This window comes from Hyperolius riggenbachi, chromosome 2, assembly GCF_040937935.1.
Source record: "Hyperolius riggenbachi isolate aHypRig1 chromosome 2, aHypRig1.pri, whole genome shotgun sequence".
Lineage (NCBI taxonomy): Eukaryota > Metazoa > Chordata > Amphibia > Anura > Hyperoliidae > Hyperolius > Hyperolius riggenbachi.
Window position 1 is genome coordinate 336,505,339 of NC_090647.1, and position 16,763 is coordinate 336,522,101.

Consider the following 16,763-nt stretch of genomic DNA (forward strand, 5'->3'; position numbering starts at 1 on the left):
TTCACCACCTGTCAGCTGCCCCTGTGAAAGGGCCTTACAGTTCCAGTAGACTTTGGTCAATATAAAGACCTGTGTTACCTATCAAATTTTAACAAGCTTAATTACTACATATAGTGAGTAAACAGGCTCTTCAAGTAATCTGGTGCAGATTGTTGTGCAGGGAGATATACCTCTAATCCAGGGTGTGATGTATGCTGTATGATTGTATTACCATTGCAAGTGACAGCTATTCTTACATAAACTGAGGAGGCCAAATCTGAAAGTGGCCTATTGGCAGAAAGGAGAATCAGAGATTTCATTATCACACTTTGGGCTATACTCACTAAACAGCAGCAGGCAGCACATGGCAATTTTACCAGTTATGTAGCATGTGTTGTACACATAGGGTGACTCACATTATGTTCACAATGCTTGTATTGCTGCTATAATCTGTGTTATGCTATTTGTGTGCATGGCAAGTTTACCACCTTTTAGTTAATATAGCTTAAAGAGGAACTCCAGTGAAAATAATGTAATAAAAAAAGTGCTTCATTTTTACAATAATTATGTATAAATGATTTAGTCAGTGTTTGCTCATTGTAAAATCTTTCCTCTCCCAGATTCACATTCTGACATGTTTTACATGGTGACATTGTTACTGTGGGCAGGTTATGTAGCTGGTCTGGCTTTAACAGACAGCTGTAAGCAGCTATTTCCTGTCTGAACATTGTTACATTGTGGCAGTTTGCCCAGAGTACCGTACGGTACCAGAGCCTCTTGTGGGAGGGGTTTCAGCACAAAATCAGTCATACAGCGCCCCCTGATGGTCTGTTTGTGAAAATCATTATTTTTCTCATGTAAAAGTGGGTATCAGCTACTGATTGGGATAAAGTTCAATTCTTGGTCGGAGTTTCTCTTTAAGTAGGGAGACCAAGAATTCTAACTTGTATGGAAGGCTCAAAAGGGATCCTGAATGAGTTACGATAAGCTTTGATGGCAGCCATGATTACATCTTTGCATGTCTTTAACTTACCAAGCACATTTCTGGAACAGGTTTACTTTAAGAAAGTAAATAAGCATTAAAAACCTTCTGTATATTATACACTATGCAACACCTCTCTCTTGTCATTCACAAATGACACCAAAACATAAACATGAGAAGCATAAATTCTACTGAATATTTTTCTCTTACCTTCTCAGCAGACTGAGCAGTGCCAAAAAATATTGGGATGAAGGCCAGCCAGACAATGCAAGTTGTATACATGGTAAAACCAATCGGCTTTGCTTCATTAAATGTTTCCGGAACCCCACGAGTTTTGATGGCGTAAACAGTACAGGTAACCATAAGGAGCATGCTGTAGCCCAAAAGGCAAATAAGAGAGAGGTCTGAAATATCGCATTTGAGCACTCCTCGAGCCTGCTGGGGGTCTGGTGTGCGCTGATTCTCATAGTCCACAACAGGCCGGGATGGGTCCACGAAAAACCACACTAGTACTCCCAGCAGCTGAACAGAAGAAAGACTGGCAGTGATCACTAACTGAGAAGAAGGACTAATATATCGCGGAGCACTTACTGATTTTTTACCCTGCTCAAAAATACGGTAGATACGATTCGTTTTAGTGAGTAGAGCAGCATAACTAATACTCATTCCCAGTCCTAGGAACACTCTTCGCAGTGAGCAGGTTCCATATCCTGGCTGGGCCACCATAATGAAGGTATTCACATAACACAAGAAGATGCCAGTGAGAAGTACATAACTTAGCTCTCGACCAGAAGCCTTCACAATAGGAGTGTCATTATATCGCATGAAGGTGCCCACTACTATCAAAGTTGCCACAATTCCCACAACAGCAAGAAGAACAGGCACAACAGCCCAGGGAGAACTCCATTCAAGCTTGATTACTGGAATAGTAGTGCAGAATGTATGGTTTTCATTTGGTCTCATGTGGATTGGGCATCTCTTGCAGGTGTAGACATCCAGCTGATATTGATAACCTTCACATTTTTCACAGTGCCAACAGCAAGGCATTCCTTTCACCACCTTCTTCCGCTCACCTGGCAAACAAGGCTGGCTACAAACAGATGGGGGTATCTGGGGAAACTGGGAAGCAGGTGTGCCTGGCCAGTGCATACGTTCAATCTTCATATGGAAAAAAAAAAACATGAGAAATTTTGAAAAGAGAGAGAAGTTAAAAAAAAAAAAATAAAAATAAATACGAGAACCTAGAACACTAAAGTAGTAATAAAGTAGACACACTTTTATTTCCCTTGAATATTTTATAAGTATCCAAGATCATCAGCCCATTAGCCATAGTTTTAGATGCAATGCACACTTTATTGTGCACTATTCCACATCAGGTTCCAACAATTGTTTCGGGGCCCACGCATGGTCCCCCTTTCTCAAGGCATGTGGTATCACACGCCTTGAGAAAGGGGATCCTGCGTGGACCCCGAAACAATTGTTGGAACCTGATGTGGAATAGTGCACAATAAAGTGTGCATTGCATCTAAAACTATGGCTGGTGTGCTGATGACCTTGGCTACTTATGATTGAAATGTGACATTGCCTTGTCACAGCATCAAGCACCCAGCATTTGATGGTGTGCCTGTTTTTTTCTACACACATTGAATACTCTATGATTATTATTACATCATTTATACTGTTTACTTACTTTTTTTCATCAGTTATTTTACATTAGCTCTTTAACCACATGTGATTCTGGTGACAGTTTATCTACATCCTCTGATAGGGATGGCCCGAACGGTTCTCCTGCGAACAGTTCCCGGCGAACTTCCGGAGTTCGCGATCGCGGTGAACCTCGAACTTTACCGGAAGTTCGTTCGCCCCCATAATGCACCATTAGGGTCAACTTACAAATTCAACTTTATGCAAATAAATAAATAAATTGAGTGCAAACGTGCCATTATATAATGAGTGATAAGACTGATTGGGCTTGATTCACAAAGCGGTGCTAACCTACTTAGCACGTCTAAAGTCTTTAGACGCGCTAACCAGGGTGCTAAGTAGGTTAGCACCGGATTTCTCAATCAGATCGTGCGCTAACTTTGCGCGCGTAAAGTTTTACGCGCGCAAATTTTTACGCGCGCTAAGTCCCATAGGCTTTAATGGGCACTTCGCGCGGTGCGCCCTGTGCCCTGTGCAGTACGCGCGTAAAGTTTTACGCGCATAAAGTTTTGCGCGCGTAAAGTTTTATGCGCGAAAAGCTTGTTTAGACGTGCTAAGGGGGTTTTCACAGGCGTGCTAACACTTAGCACCGCTTTGTGAATCAAGCCCATTGTCTTTTCTTGATCTCCTGAAATTTTGCTATGCTGGAAGTCCGGGTTTCCCCCCTTTTTAAAATTGTGATTAGCAGTAAGGCCTCTGTCAGATAAATGATTGAAATGTGTGCTTGCTGAGCAGTTCTTTCTCCTGTCTGCAGTCCACCAGGCACATTGTAGCCAATCAGGCTACACTCCCCTTATAAAAAGGCAGGCATCGCCGGCCATTTTATTCACTCGTGTGCCTGCAGTAAATAGAGAAGGGACAGCTGCTGCTGTTGCTGCAGACTCTCATAGGGAAAGATTACTTAGGCTCTTTTAGGCTTCTTAGCTTGCTCCTTGCTGATTCTTATTGCTAAAATAGCACCCCACAACAGCTCTTTTGAGAGCTAACCTTGTTCTTGTGATCTATTTTTTTCTGTGTGTCCCACTGACACTTGTGTTGCATAGACAGCCTTGATAATTCATACTGTGTGTGTGCCACTGCCAGGCCCAGCACATTCAGTGACTACCTGTGTGTGTGACAGGTGCACATTGTAATACCCAGTACTGCATATACCTACCTACCTGTTGTTCATAGTGCACCCACCTACCTACGTGAGCTGAGCACATGCAGTGTCACTGTGCCTGTCCGCTACCTGTCTGTGTGTGACAGGTGCACATTGTAATACCCATTACTGCATATACCTACCTACCTGTTGTTCACAGTGCATCCACCTACCTACGTGAGCTGAGCGCACGCAGTGTCACTGTGCCTGTCCGCTACCTGTCTGTGTGTGGCAGGTGCACATTGTAATACCCATCACTGCATATACCTACCTGTTGTGTTCAGTGCACCCAGCTACCTACGTGAGTGCACGCAGTGTGATATACCACTCCTGTGTGACTGCACATTGTATTAGTCAAGTCAGTGCATACCTTTCACTTCATCCCCCCACCCCCACCCCCAGTTTTGGACACAACGGACAAAACAGGTAGAGGCAGAGGTAGAGACAGACCCAGAGGAAGGCCACCCGGCAGGTCTGTGTGAGGTCGTGTTGATGTGATTTTGTGCGGCCCTGGCCCAAAGTACAGTGCTCAGAAGAAGGCACGTCCCATCAACTCCCAAGATAGTCAGGACGTGGTTGACTATTTAACACAGAACACCTCATCTTCCGCAGCCACCAGTAGGAGAAAAGCGCTTTACAAATGTTATTGTATTGTATTGTATTGTACTACAAGCACCACATCCGCTACATTTGACGCTTCCCAGGAGTTAATTGGTAGGTAATTAACTGATTCACAGCCATTATTGTTACAACCAGATGATGGCGCTAAGCAAGTTACACCATCTCATATGTCTGAGTTAGACACTATGGACGTAACGTGTGAGGAGGAGGATGATGAAGTACCTGCTGTTGGTGCATTTTTGGAGGTGTCTGAGGCAAGCAAAGCTGGGCAGGATGATTATGATGATATGGATCCCACATGGGTTCCTAAGAGAAAAGATGACCAAGGAGACAGTTCAGAGAGGGGAGTCAGAGAGGAGTAGGAGGAGACGAGTTCCTGAAAGAAGCAGGGGGAGCTCGTCATCAGAAACAGCTGGTGGCAGTGTCCAGCACCATGTATCGCCACCTATGTACAGCCAGCCAACATGCCCTTCAACGTCAGCTGCTGATGCCACCATAGTGCCATCACCCCAGGGGGCTCAGCGGTTTGGAAATGTTTTAATGTGTCTGCCTCAGATCGGAGCAATGCCATATGTTTTCTCTGCCTCCAAAAATTGAGCCGTGGAAAGGCCAACACTCACGTAGGGACAAGTGCCTTACGAAGGCACATGGAGAAAAGGCACAAACTGCAATGGGAAGAGCACCTGAGCAAAAGCAGCACACAAAAGAAAAGCCACCCTCCTTCTCCTCTTCCTCCTTCGGGTGCAGCATCTTCAGCCGCTTTCTCCCTTGCACCTTCACAGCCACCCTCCTCAACTCCGCCTCTGCCCTTGAGAGGTTCCTGCTCCTTTGCCCACAGCTGCCAGGTGTCTGTGAAGGAAATCTTTGAGCGGAAGAAGACAATTTCTGTCAGTCACCACCTTGTCCGGCGTCTGACAGCTGGCGTGGCAGAACTGTTAGCTCACCAGCTGTTACCATACCAGCTGGTGTACTCTGAGGCCTTCCGTAAATTTGTGGCCATTGGGACACCGCAGTGGAAGATACCAGGCCACAATTATTTCTCTAAAAAGGCGATACCCAAACTGTACCGTAAAGTGGAGAGGCAAGTGGTGTCATCCTTGGCACACAGCATTGGGTCAAGGGTCCACCTGACCACTGATGCCTAGTCTGCCAAGCATGGTCAGGGCCGCTACATTACTTACACATTGGGTCAACCTGGTGACCGACGGCAAGCAGGGAGTACGTGGCTGTGCAGCGGACCAACTTGTGACACCTCCACGGCTTGCAGGCAGGCCTCCTGCCACCTCCTCTCCTCCTGCTACATCCTCTTTGCTGTCATCCTCCTCCTCCTCCTTGGCTGAGTGGCAGTTCAACTCTACTGGTGCTGCAATCTCCTCTCCAGCTACACAGTCCCAGCTCCCCAGGGGCTATGCTTCATGCCAGGTACGACGGTGTCATGCCATCTTAGACATGTCTTGCCTTAAAGCAGAGAGTCACACTGGACCAGCTCTCCTGGCTGCTCTTAACAAACAGGTGGATCAGTGGCTGACCCCGCACCAGCTGGAGATCAGCAATGTGGTGTGTGACAATGGCAGCAATCTCCTTTCCGCATTGAATTTGGGAAAGCTGACACATGTACCCTGCATGGCACATGTGCTCAATCTAGTCATTAAAAAATTTGTGTCAAAGTACCCAGGCTTAGAGGACGTCCTGCAGGCCAGGAAGTTGTGTGGGCATTTCAGGTGGTCTTACACGGCCATGGCATGTTTTGCGGACATTCAGCGAAGAAACAACTTGCCGGTAAGACGCTTGATATGTGATGGCCCGACTCGCTGGAATTCGACCCTGGTCATGTTCTCTCGCCTGCTAGAACAGGAGAAAGCCATCACCCAGTACCTGTACAATTACAGTAAAAGGACACAATCTGGGGAGATGGGGATGTTCTGGCCCAACAACTGGACACTGATGCGAAATGCATGCAGGCTCATGCGGCCGTTTGAGGAGGTGACCAACCTGGTGAGTCGCAGTGAAGGCACCATCAGCGACTTGATCCCGTACGCTTACTTCCTGGAGCGTGAACAGGAACAGTTACGGCAGGAACAATTGTGGGAGCAATTTTCATCAGAATCAGATGATTCCTCAACACCTGCGGCAGCACAGAGGGGGGAGGAGGAGGAAGAGTCGTGTGGGGAAGAGGAGTCAGACTCGGATGATGAGGAAGGTGTTTCTTTGGAGGAGGAGGTGGTTGCAGAAGAACAACTGCAGCAGGCGTTGCAGGGGGCTTGTGCTGCTCGATGATCCTGTGGTATTGTTCGTGGCTGGGGGGAGGAGGAGAGAGAGAGAGAGAGATAGAGAGAGACACACCTCCAAAAGGGTTTTTTGCCATTTGAAGAGACTTTTGGAAGCATTTTAAGCCTTTTTCAGGTCACTTCCGGTTTTCTATCCGGATATTCGAATCCGGCCAGATATTGGGTTCGGATATCCGAGTTTATTCGGATACCAAATAGTTTGGATTCGGATATCCTATTCGGATCTGGATATCTGGGTATTTTAAAAAGGGAGATCCAAGCACCCCTGATGGATAGTACGTCTAGATCATACTTTGTGCATACTTCTTTCATACTGTCCAGCTGGTTGAGGTACTCCTGTATAAAAAAACTCAAGGGGAATGAGCTGTACTGAGTGGCCACGCTACTAGACCCTCGGTATAGGCACAAAGTGGCGGACATGTTACCAACTCACCAGAAGGCAGAAAGGATGCAGAACAAGCTGGCAACTATGCTTTACAATGTGTTTAAGGGTGATATCACAGCACAACACAATAAAGGTACCACTGCCAGTGCCAGTAATCCTTCTCTCATGTCCATGCAGGCAAGGACAGGACGCTCCAGCGATCCCATGGTGATGTCGGACATGCGGACATTCTTTAGTCCAACGCCTCACCTTAGCGCTTCCGGATCCACCCTCCACCAACGCCTGGACCGGCAGGTAGCCGACTACCTGGCCTTAAGTGTGGATGTAGACACTGTGAGCAGCGATGAACCCTTGGACTACTGTGTGCGCAGGCTTGACCTGTGGCCAGAGCTGTCTTGCCCTGCCTCAAGCGTCCTGTCAGAAAGGACCTTCAACGCAGCTGGAGGCATTGTCACTGAGAAGTTGCCTAAGTCACAAAAGTGTTCAGTACCTCACCTTTATCAAAATGAATGAGGCATGGATAAGTAAGTCCCCACACACAGCATCTCTGCCTTCACGCCGTGTGACTGGCTGCCTGCCCCAAGACTAAGTCGCTCCCCACACAGCATCTCTGCCTGCAGGCCGCTTGACCACCAACAGGGTCCAGGACTACAAGGCTTATTCCTGAATTTTTAAGGCCGCTGCTGGCCGCTATAATAATTTTTCTGGTGCGTGTACATGCCTGCCTAATTTTTCTGGCTGCAGTGCAGCTGCAAAAACAAAACAAAAGGCATGTACATGTGCCCATTCCCCTTCGTGATCATTACCTTGCCGCGGTAAAGGGGCTTGTGTATCACAATGAAGCAATGACCGCTGGCTATAAGAGTGTCTCGGGGGGTGGCACACCAAAGATAATAAGGTTGTTGCTTCATTGTGGACAGACCAAATTTGATCAGCTGGACAGTCACTGTTGTTCTATCATTGAGCTACCACAGCCCGGCAACCATATGGGCTTGAAAACTGCCACGGCCTGCACTCTCGCCATGGTGCGCACCAGTCCAGCACGGCCGTCACTACACAAACAGCTGTTTGCGGTGCGTTACACAGTGAGTTTGGTGTGTCAGTGTGAAGCAGTACTCTAATTACACTCCCTGATTGATGTATACACATGCAAGATGTTTGAAAGCACTTTAGGCCTGCAATTTAGAATTCAATGTGATTTCTGCCCTTAAAACGCTGCTTTGCGTCAAATCCAGATTTTTCCCGGGGACTTTTGGCGTGTATCCCACTCCGCCATGCCCCCCTCCAGGTGTTAGACCCCTTGAAACATCTTTTCCATCACTTTTGTGGCCAGCATAAATTTTTCTAGTTTTCAAAGTTCGCCTCCCCATTGAAGTCTATTGCGGAACTTTCGCGGAAGTTCACAAACCGAAAATCGGAGGTTCGGGGCAATCCTATCCTCTGAATCTTGATCTGAGTCTCTGGAATGTATAATTACATTCTTAGTTAAAGAGCTCAGAATGCATGATAACACATGCCTATGTTCATTACTCCAGTGGATCTTTTCAGGACTAACCAGGGAAGCCTTTCTCTGGTGCCCAATCATCCTGCCCACCTCTGCATAGATCAGCAAATAGAAGCAGTGCTAAAGTAGGTATCAACTCACCTCCCCCTTATTCCAGCAGTGATTCTGTGTCCTGTACTGCAACCATCTTCTTCAAATACATGTTGCAGTTCCCAACCTGATGATGTCCTCAAGCTAGTAGACAGTATGTGCACCAGAGGAAGGGGGGGGGGGGGGGGGACGGACGGACGACTACTAGACCATTAGGGACATTTGTAACAAAGAGTGGGACCACTAGATCTTCCGGGAAATCTATATGTGGAGGGAGGAACACCAGACCACCAGGGAAAACAATAATGGGCACTTTATAGAGGTCACTATAATTGGACATAAGAGCCACAAAACAAGGTCACTGTATAGAGTATATGCAGAAGCCACAGCGTAGAGAACACAGCAAAGGGGACACTAATTAGGGTCACAGTATAGAGCCATTATAAGGGGGACACCGCACAGGTACCACTGCAAATTACAATGGGGACCAGCACATGGACCACTACAGTATAATTCCACATTTCCACTCTAATGTAACTACTATGTGTCCGTATTCAAAACTGCCATGGGCACATCTAGGGTGTAAGTATGGGTGAAATCCGTGGGCAGCACGGTGGCGTAGTGGTTAGCCCTCTCGCCTTGCAGCATTGGTCCCCAGTAAGAATCCCAGCCAGGTCAACATCTGCAAGGGGTTTGTATGTTCTCCTCGTGTATGCGTGGGTTTCCTCTGGGCAATCCGGTTTCCTCCCACAACCCAAAAATATTACAGATAAGTTAATTGGCTTCCTCCTAAAATTGGCCCTAGTCTATGATACATGCACTACACGATACATACATAGACATATGACTATGGTAGGGACTAGATTTTGAGCTCCTCTGAGGGACAATTAGTGACAAGACAATATACTCTGTACAGCACTGCATAATATGTCAGCGCTATATAAATACTTAAATAAAAACTAAGTTGTGAAAACTCCCTTGCCCACCCCGACGTCATATCCTCCCACTGCCTTCTGGACGATTGTGAATGTTCTGGAGGCTTCCACAGGTCATTGTTGTATGTCTCAGGGCAATTAATCTGCCCTTAGTGAGCAAAGGTTATAAGCACGAGGTAATAAGGATAGTAGAATATTGTTAACTTTACCGGTATTCTACTATCCCGGTTCCCAAGAGTAGAATATCAGTAATTATACTTATATTCTACTATCACCCTATCACCCTCTGTAACGTAATTCTCACTGAAACCCTCCACTATCTATAACATCCCTCCACCTTCTCCTAACACTAACATCCCCCCACCTACTCCTAATAATAACCTGCCCTACATATATATGCTTGTGCAAACTACCGTCTATGGTCAAAAATTTAGCAGTTTAACATGCCTATGTCTGTACCCAAATTCCTGGCTCGTGATTTGCGCCCAAATTTACTCCTCCATGTCCATTATGTCCAACATGACACTATCCTGCTATTGAAAAAGGGCATGCTGCTGTCTGCAATCCTCAGCTGGGTCATTTTTTTTTGTTACTTACTTTAAGGTGAAGATGATCTGCCCACTGTCCAATTATTGAGTATTCATGGGTTCCATTGCGGTTCTGGTATTGGTAAATCTCATATCGTCCTGGTGCATCACCATTCTCATTGAACGTCACTGGTGTTCCTGCAATACCTGTAAAGTAACACCACCTTGAGTTATCGGTAGTAAGATTACTTGAAACAATACTGTTGCTACAAATGATTTGTATAACTTTAATGTATGCTTTCTGTAATCCTAACAACAGCACTGAATCATCAGTATGATCGAACCAACATACTACTCTGCTTATACAATATCCCAAACTGACACAAATGCTGACCCTTATAACTTGCCCAAACATTACAGAATTGCAGTTAAAAGAGGAACTGCAGTGAAAATAACAAAAAAGGGCTTAATTTTTACAATAATTATGTTTAAATTATTTAGTCAGTGTTTGCCCATTGCAAAATCTTTCCTCTCCCTGATTTACATTCTGACATTTTTCCTAAGGCGACATCTTTACTGCTGGCAGGTGATGTCTGTGACATCATACTGTGGGAGGGGTTTCACCACAACATCAGCTATACAGCCCCCCCAACCCAATGAACTATTTGAGAAAAGGATAAGATTTCTCATGTAAAAGGGGGTATCATCTACTGATTGGGATGAAGTTCAATCCTTGGTTACGGTTTCTATTTAAAACTGGCAACTAGCAGAAATGACTAATGCTGCAGGTTTGTGCTGCTTTTCACACGTAACACCCTTGTACGATTCAGTCAACATTACAATTGCACACAATTCAGTGAAAGGCGTCTTCACAATGTTTACAATTATGACTGGCAAATGTGACTTAGTTTCTGCCCCCTCCATTACTGCGCTGTAAGAAGGAAAGTTGAAGAGCTTCTCCATGCTCTTTGTTCACAGCTCCCTTCACAATATAGACCAACTACGGAAACCAACTGAAAAGCATGAAAGCATGAGTGCACTTATTACAAAGGAGTATAGGAAGGAGCAGTATTAGGTGTATGCGTTTGTAAGGTGCCAAAGCTGGAATACTAATCACTGCTATTTAGACAAATACAAATGTATAGGTTAGACCAGCACATCTGGCATATAAATTCCACCAATCTTATGTTCCCTCTTTTTCCAGTCAACACAATTCCCTTCTCTTTCTTGATTTATTTGATTTATATTTATTTATTTATTTTAATCAGCTGGGATGTGTCTCGGTGCAAGAACCAGTGACCTTTAATAAAAGTCATTGGTGTATTCAGACACATTTATCTCACATTTTTAGGCACACACTTAGCTTATAAGTCAGTAACACTGAATACATATGAGCAAAGAATGCAAAGTGCATAAACAAGCAATGCACATCTTTAGGTCTTTGAGAAATGGCACTATCATCATCCTTCACTAAAATCCATTTATATTGCCATTTCCATACTTCAAAATGAAACAGAGATCATCAATAATTTCTAGGAGAAGCAAAAGTATGTAATCAAACATAACTTTTTAATACTTTTATTTTAAGATTCTTCTCATTCCACAGTTTAAGATCCTTCATGTTCCACAGTCTGTAGACTGTAAACAACAGTTTTAAAAGTTTTCTCAGATGCTCACCTCTGCTCTACATATTCTTGCATCGCTTGGAAACTACAAATGAGCAAAGTTTTATATTCATTTCATGCCACATTTTTGCGCAGTTAAGACATATGAGTGAAACTGCGCATAAAATGATATAAAGAAGCTTTCATGTGCGACTTCAAGCCCCTGTCTAGACAAATTTTTTAAAGCATGCACTTTCATAATAATTTTATTGGATAGGAATAAAATCTTAAATATATGTGCATGCTGGTGTTTGCAGACTCTGAAGAGCCTACCATACAAACCATATCCCCCTCTCCATCAGTTGAACCCCAATAAGAGGGTGGTTAAAGAGGCACTTAAGCCTGAAAAAAAAAAATCAGTTTTACTCACTTGGGGCTTCTATTAGCCCCCTGCAGCCGTCCCGTGCCCTCGCAGTCACTCACGGATCCTCCAGTCCCCCACCGACAGCTAGTTTCGTTCAGCTGACAGGCCTGGCCACGGATAGTCTTCTTCGTGTTCCCATCCGCAATGGCATCCTGTGCAGGATGCTGTTGTGGACAGGAACGCTTAGAAGGAGACGCGTGGCCAGGCCTGCGCAAGCCGAAATTGAAAGTAGCTGGTGGCGAGGCACAGGAGGACTGCGAGGGCACGGGATAGCTGCAGGGGGCTGGTAGAAGCTCAAGGTGAGTAAAACTGATTTTTTTCTTAGTCTTAACGATCCCTTTAAGTGCTAGTTTTGGTTACATTATGCTACTGTTTCCTCATAGGGAGGGGTTGTGAGTGCCAATTGGTGCATGCAGGGATAGGGACTCAATCCCCATTCCATGCACACGCTCATATTTGGTTACAGCACAGTGACGCGCAGGGGCGCCTCTAGCCATTTTGTCACTCCAGGCAAGAAAACCTGTGGCGCCCCCCCTCCAGCCTCCCTGGCGCCCCTCCCCCCCATGAAAATTATTGTCATGCAGCAGTGTTTCACCAGGAAATAACCATAATGCGGCAATGTTTAACCAGAAAATAATTGTAATGTGGCAGCGTTTCACCAGAAATTAACAGAAAATACATGTAAGTAAGAAAATACATGTAAGGAAGAAGGCACACAGGGTGACATAGGGAAGCACAGGGGGACAGAAAGAAGCACGAGGGTAAGAATAAGTCACAATGGAGGACAGAAGGAGTCACATAGGGGGATAGAATGAGGCACAATGGGGGTAAAAAAGGAGGCACAATGGGGAGCAGAATGAGACCCAAAGGAGGACAGAAAGAGGCAAAGGAGGACAGGAAGAGTTACACAGAGGGGAGTGGGAGGTACAGGGCTAAAGAAGAAGGAATGAGGGCCAGAAGGAGGCATAAAGTGGGTCAGAAGGCAGCACAATAGGGATAGATTGAGGCACAAAGTGGGGCAAAAGGAGGCACTGGAGGAAAGAAGGAGGCACAGGGGGGACTGAAAGAGGCACTCGGGGGACAGAAGAAGGCACAAAGGGGACAGAAAGAGGCACAATGGGAGACAGAAAAAAGCACAAAGGGGGGCAGAAGGAAGCACAGGGAGACAGTAAGAGGCACAAAGGGGGACAGAAGTGTGCACAAAGGGGGCGTAAGGAGGAATGAAAGGGGGACAGAAGGAGGCAGATGGGGATGTAAGGAGGCACAGGCAGACAGAAGGAGGCAGAGGGGGACAGAAAGAGACTCAGGGAGACAGAAGAAGGCACAAAAAAAGCACAGAGGAAGGCGCAGGGGATAGAGGAGGCACGTGGAGACAGAAGGAGGCACAAGAGGATAGAAGAAGGCAGAGTGGGACTGAAGGAGGAACGGGGGGCAGAGGTAGCACAAGGGGACAAATAAAGGAACAAAGGGGCACAGAAGGAGGCAGAGGTGGCAAAGGGGGACTGAAGGAGGCACATGAAGACAGAAGGAGGCACAAAGGGAGACAGAAGGACAAACAGAGGGTCAGACATGGCCCAAGGGACTGAAGGAAGCACAAGGAGACAGAAGGAGGCACAAAAAGGACAGAAGGAGGCACAAAGGGATAAAGAAGGATGCACAAGGCACAGAGGTGGCAGTTGCCTGCAACTTATGCTAAGTAGATGCAGCAGAAGCAAGAAATAGAACACCCATGGGGCGGGGCTTAGTCAGGGGACAGGGTTTAATGTGGGGGTGGGGCTTAATCCAGCAACATGGCGCCCCCCAGAACCAATGGCACTCCAGGCAATGGCCTGTACTGCCTATGCCTAGAGGTACCCCTGGTGACGCGTGCTGTTACTATGGGGAGGGGAGGAAGTGCAGCTTCTGGTGGAGGGGGTAAGAAGGGAAACACTACACTAGGTGGTTACCCTTTCTTAAAGATTAGGCATTGCAGATCTTTATGCAACCTCCAAGGACAACTATACACATGCTAGATTCTCGGCTTGCTTCGCCCAAGGTCCGTCTACAGGGGCAAACCCAGGATTTTCAAGGGGGGGATTCCAGAAAGGTCTCTTTCAGCAAGCCGCACACTACCGTGCATGTGTTTGCCCACTAAATGTACAAAATGCGCTGTGTTTCCCTACAAAAAATACACATGATGCAGTAGTGTTTCACCAAAATATATATAATGTGGCATTGATTAGGTATCTAGATAACCTCCTTTATTATGGATAACCAAATTACGCCCTCTTCAGTATAGGGGACCAGATGACCCCCCATTTATCGCACAGATAGCCAGAGGAGCCCCCCCCCATTTACAGTATAGGTAGCTAGATGACCCCCCAGTTAAGACAGGTAACCACATAAACCCCATTTATAGTATATAGCCAGATGACTTCCCGTTCAGTAAATTCCCCCTTGTATTTCGCCAGATCCCCCTTCTATATATCCAGTGTATATAGTCAGATCTTCCTTGTATATAGCCAGATCAACCCTGTATCTAGTCAAATCCCCCCGTATATATAGCCAGTGTATAAAGTCAGATTCCCCTGTATATAGCCAGTGTATATAGTCAGATATTTCTTGTATATAGCCAGATCCCCCTTTTATATAGCCAGGGTTTATAGCCAGATCCCCCTGTATCTAGTCTGATTCCCCTCTGTATATAGCCTGCGTATATAATCAGATCCCACTCTGTATATAGTCAGATCCCATTTTGTATATAGCCAGTGTATATAGTCAGATCCCACTCTGTATATAGCCACAGTATATAGTCAGATCCCACTCTGTATATAGCCACAGTATATAGTCAGATCCCACTCTGTATATAGCCAAAGTATATAGTCAGATCCCACTCTGTATATAGCCACAGTATATAGTCAGATCCCACTCTGTATATAGCCACAGTATATAGTCAGATCCCACTTTGTATATAGCCACAGTATATAGTCAGATCCCACTCTGTATATAGCCACAGTATATAGTCAGATCCCACTCTGTATATAGCCACAGTATATAGTCAGATCCCACTCTGTATATAGCCACAGTATATAGTCAGATCCCACTCTGTATATAGCCACAGTATATAGTCAGATCCCACTCTGTATATAGCCACAGTATATAGTCAGATCCCACTCTGTATATAGCCACAGTATATAGTCAGATCCCACTCTGTATATAGCCACAGTATATAGTCAGATCCCACTCTGTATATAGCCACAGTATATAGTCAGATCCCACTCTGTATATAGCCACAGTATATAGTCAGATCCCACTCTGTATATAGCCACAGTATATAGTCTGATCCCACTCTGTATATAGCCTGCATATATAGTCTGATCCCCCTGTATATAGCCAGATCCCACTCTCTATATTGCCTGCATATATAGTCAGAACCCCCTGTATATAGTTAGATCCAGTAGAGGTGACTGACATAGGGGAAAGATAGAGAGAGATAGGGAGAGTACCAGGATTGAGGGAGAGTGCAGGAGTACTCACTCAGCTGCTGGGCAGGACGAGTCACACAGCATGTCACTGCAGCCAGAGTTAGAGCTAAGAGCTTACTTTCAAATTGGTCTCTGCAGCCGGGAAAAGATAGGGGGCGGGGCGGAGCCTGCATCCTAAATGGAAACTGCAAATGCCTAGCAGTGCGGGGGAAACAAGAAAGAATTTTGTAGCGTCCTGCACACAAGCCTGGACTGTTTGTGTGCTAAACAGCTCTGGTGCCTGGAGCTGACTTCTCCACTCTCTCACCTCTGTGTGCTGCCTGTCATCGCCCCTGCTGAGTGCTGACATCCTCCCTCTGCTTCCGCTCTCTCTCCAGCCGGAACTAAAGATTTATTGTCGGCTGGGGAGGCCAGTGTCATTGCGCTGTGATAAAATAGTCCCTATTCACCTGCCTGCCTCTGCATTGCAGAACTGAGACGGGGTTAGGGTAAAAGCATGATGGGGTAGGGAAGGACTAAAGGGAAATTTTAAATAAATAAAAAAGACCATAGCAGCAAGTATCAGCCCCTCAGCAGGGGGGGGGTCTGGGCATCGGTAACCCCCCCCCTGGGTGCGCCACTGGTCTAAGGAGTGTCACTTGCAAGGAAAGGAGTTTAACGCATCAGGTCTTCTCTGCCTATAGGCTGTTGAGATGTAAACCCAGACCTGAGTATAGTGTGTTACTTACATTTTTAAACAAAGGTTTCTAAATGGCAGATTCTATGAAACTGGTTGAAAGAATTGCCAGAATCAATGTTTGTACATTTTTACTTTTAATGAGCATGAATCAAGCAGTGTTATAAGGAGATATAAATTACACTAGTCACCAAAATGATCCCTTCACCTCAGCAAAAATGAATAATATATAACTGGCAACAAAAGTTTTGCAATCATTAGCAACATATAATTTTAATTATTGATGCAATAGCTACATTTCTTTCATGACGTGCTACTTTGACCTGTGTTTGTTATGTAGTAATTGCAAAGCCTAACTAAACCCAAGGCTGAACAAAGCAAAATCTAATAGCAATTAGGATAATAGGTGAAGATGAACAGCATACAGGAGCAAAGTGGT

The 16,763-nt window shown here is 45.6% G+C and overlaps 1 protein-coding gene across 2 annotated transcripts in view; it reads right to left on the reverse strand.

Annotated features, from left to right (window-relative positions):
- GRM4 (glutamate metabotropic receptor 4) overlaps positions 1–16,763 on the reverse strand; it is a 327,989-nt gene that overhangs the window by 111,874 nt on the left and 199,352 nt on the right. For both annotated transcript variants that reach the window (XM_068269388.1, XM_068269389.1), the window contains 2 exons: positions 10,227–10,363; positions 1,172–2,119 (listed from right to left, as the gene is read on the reverse strand). In XM_068269388.1, the coding sequence (XP_068125489.1) occupies positions 1,172–2,119; positions 10,227–10,363 (1,085 nt within the window). The remainder of the gene's footprint in view (positions 1–1,171; positions 2,120–10,226; positions 10,364–16,763) is intronic.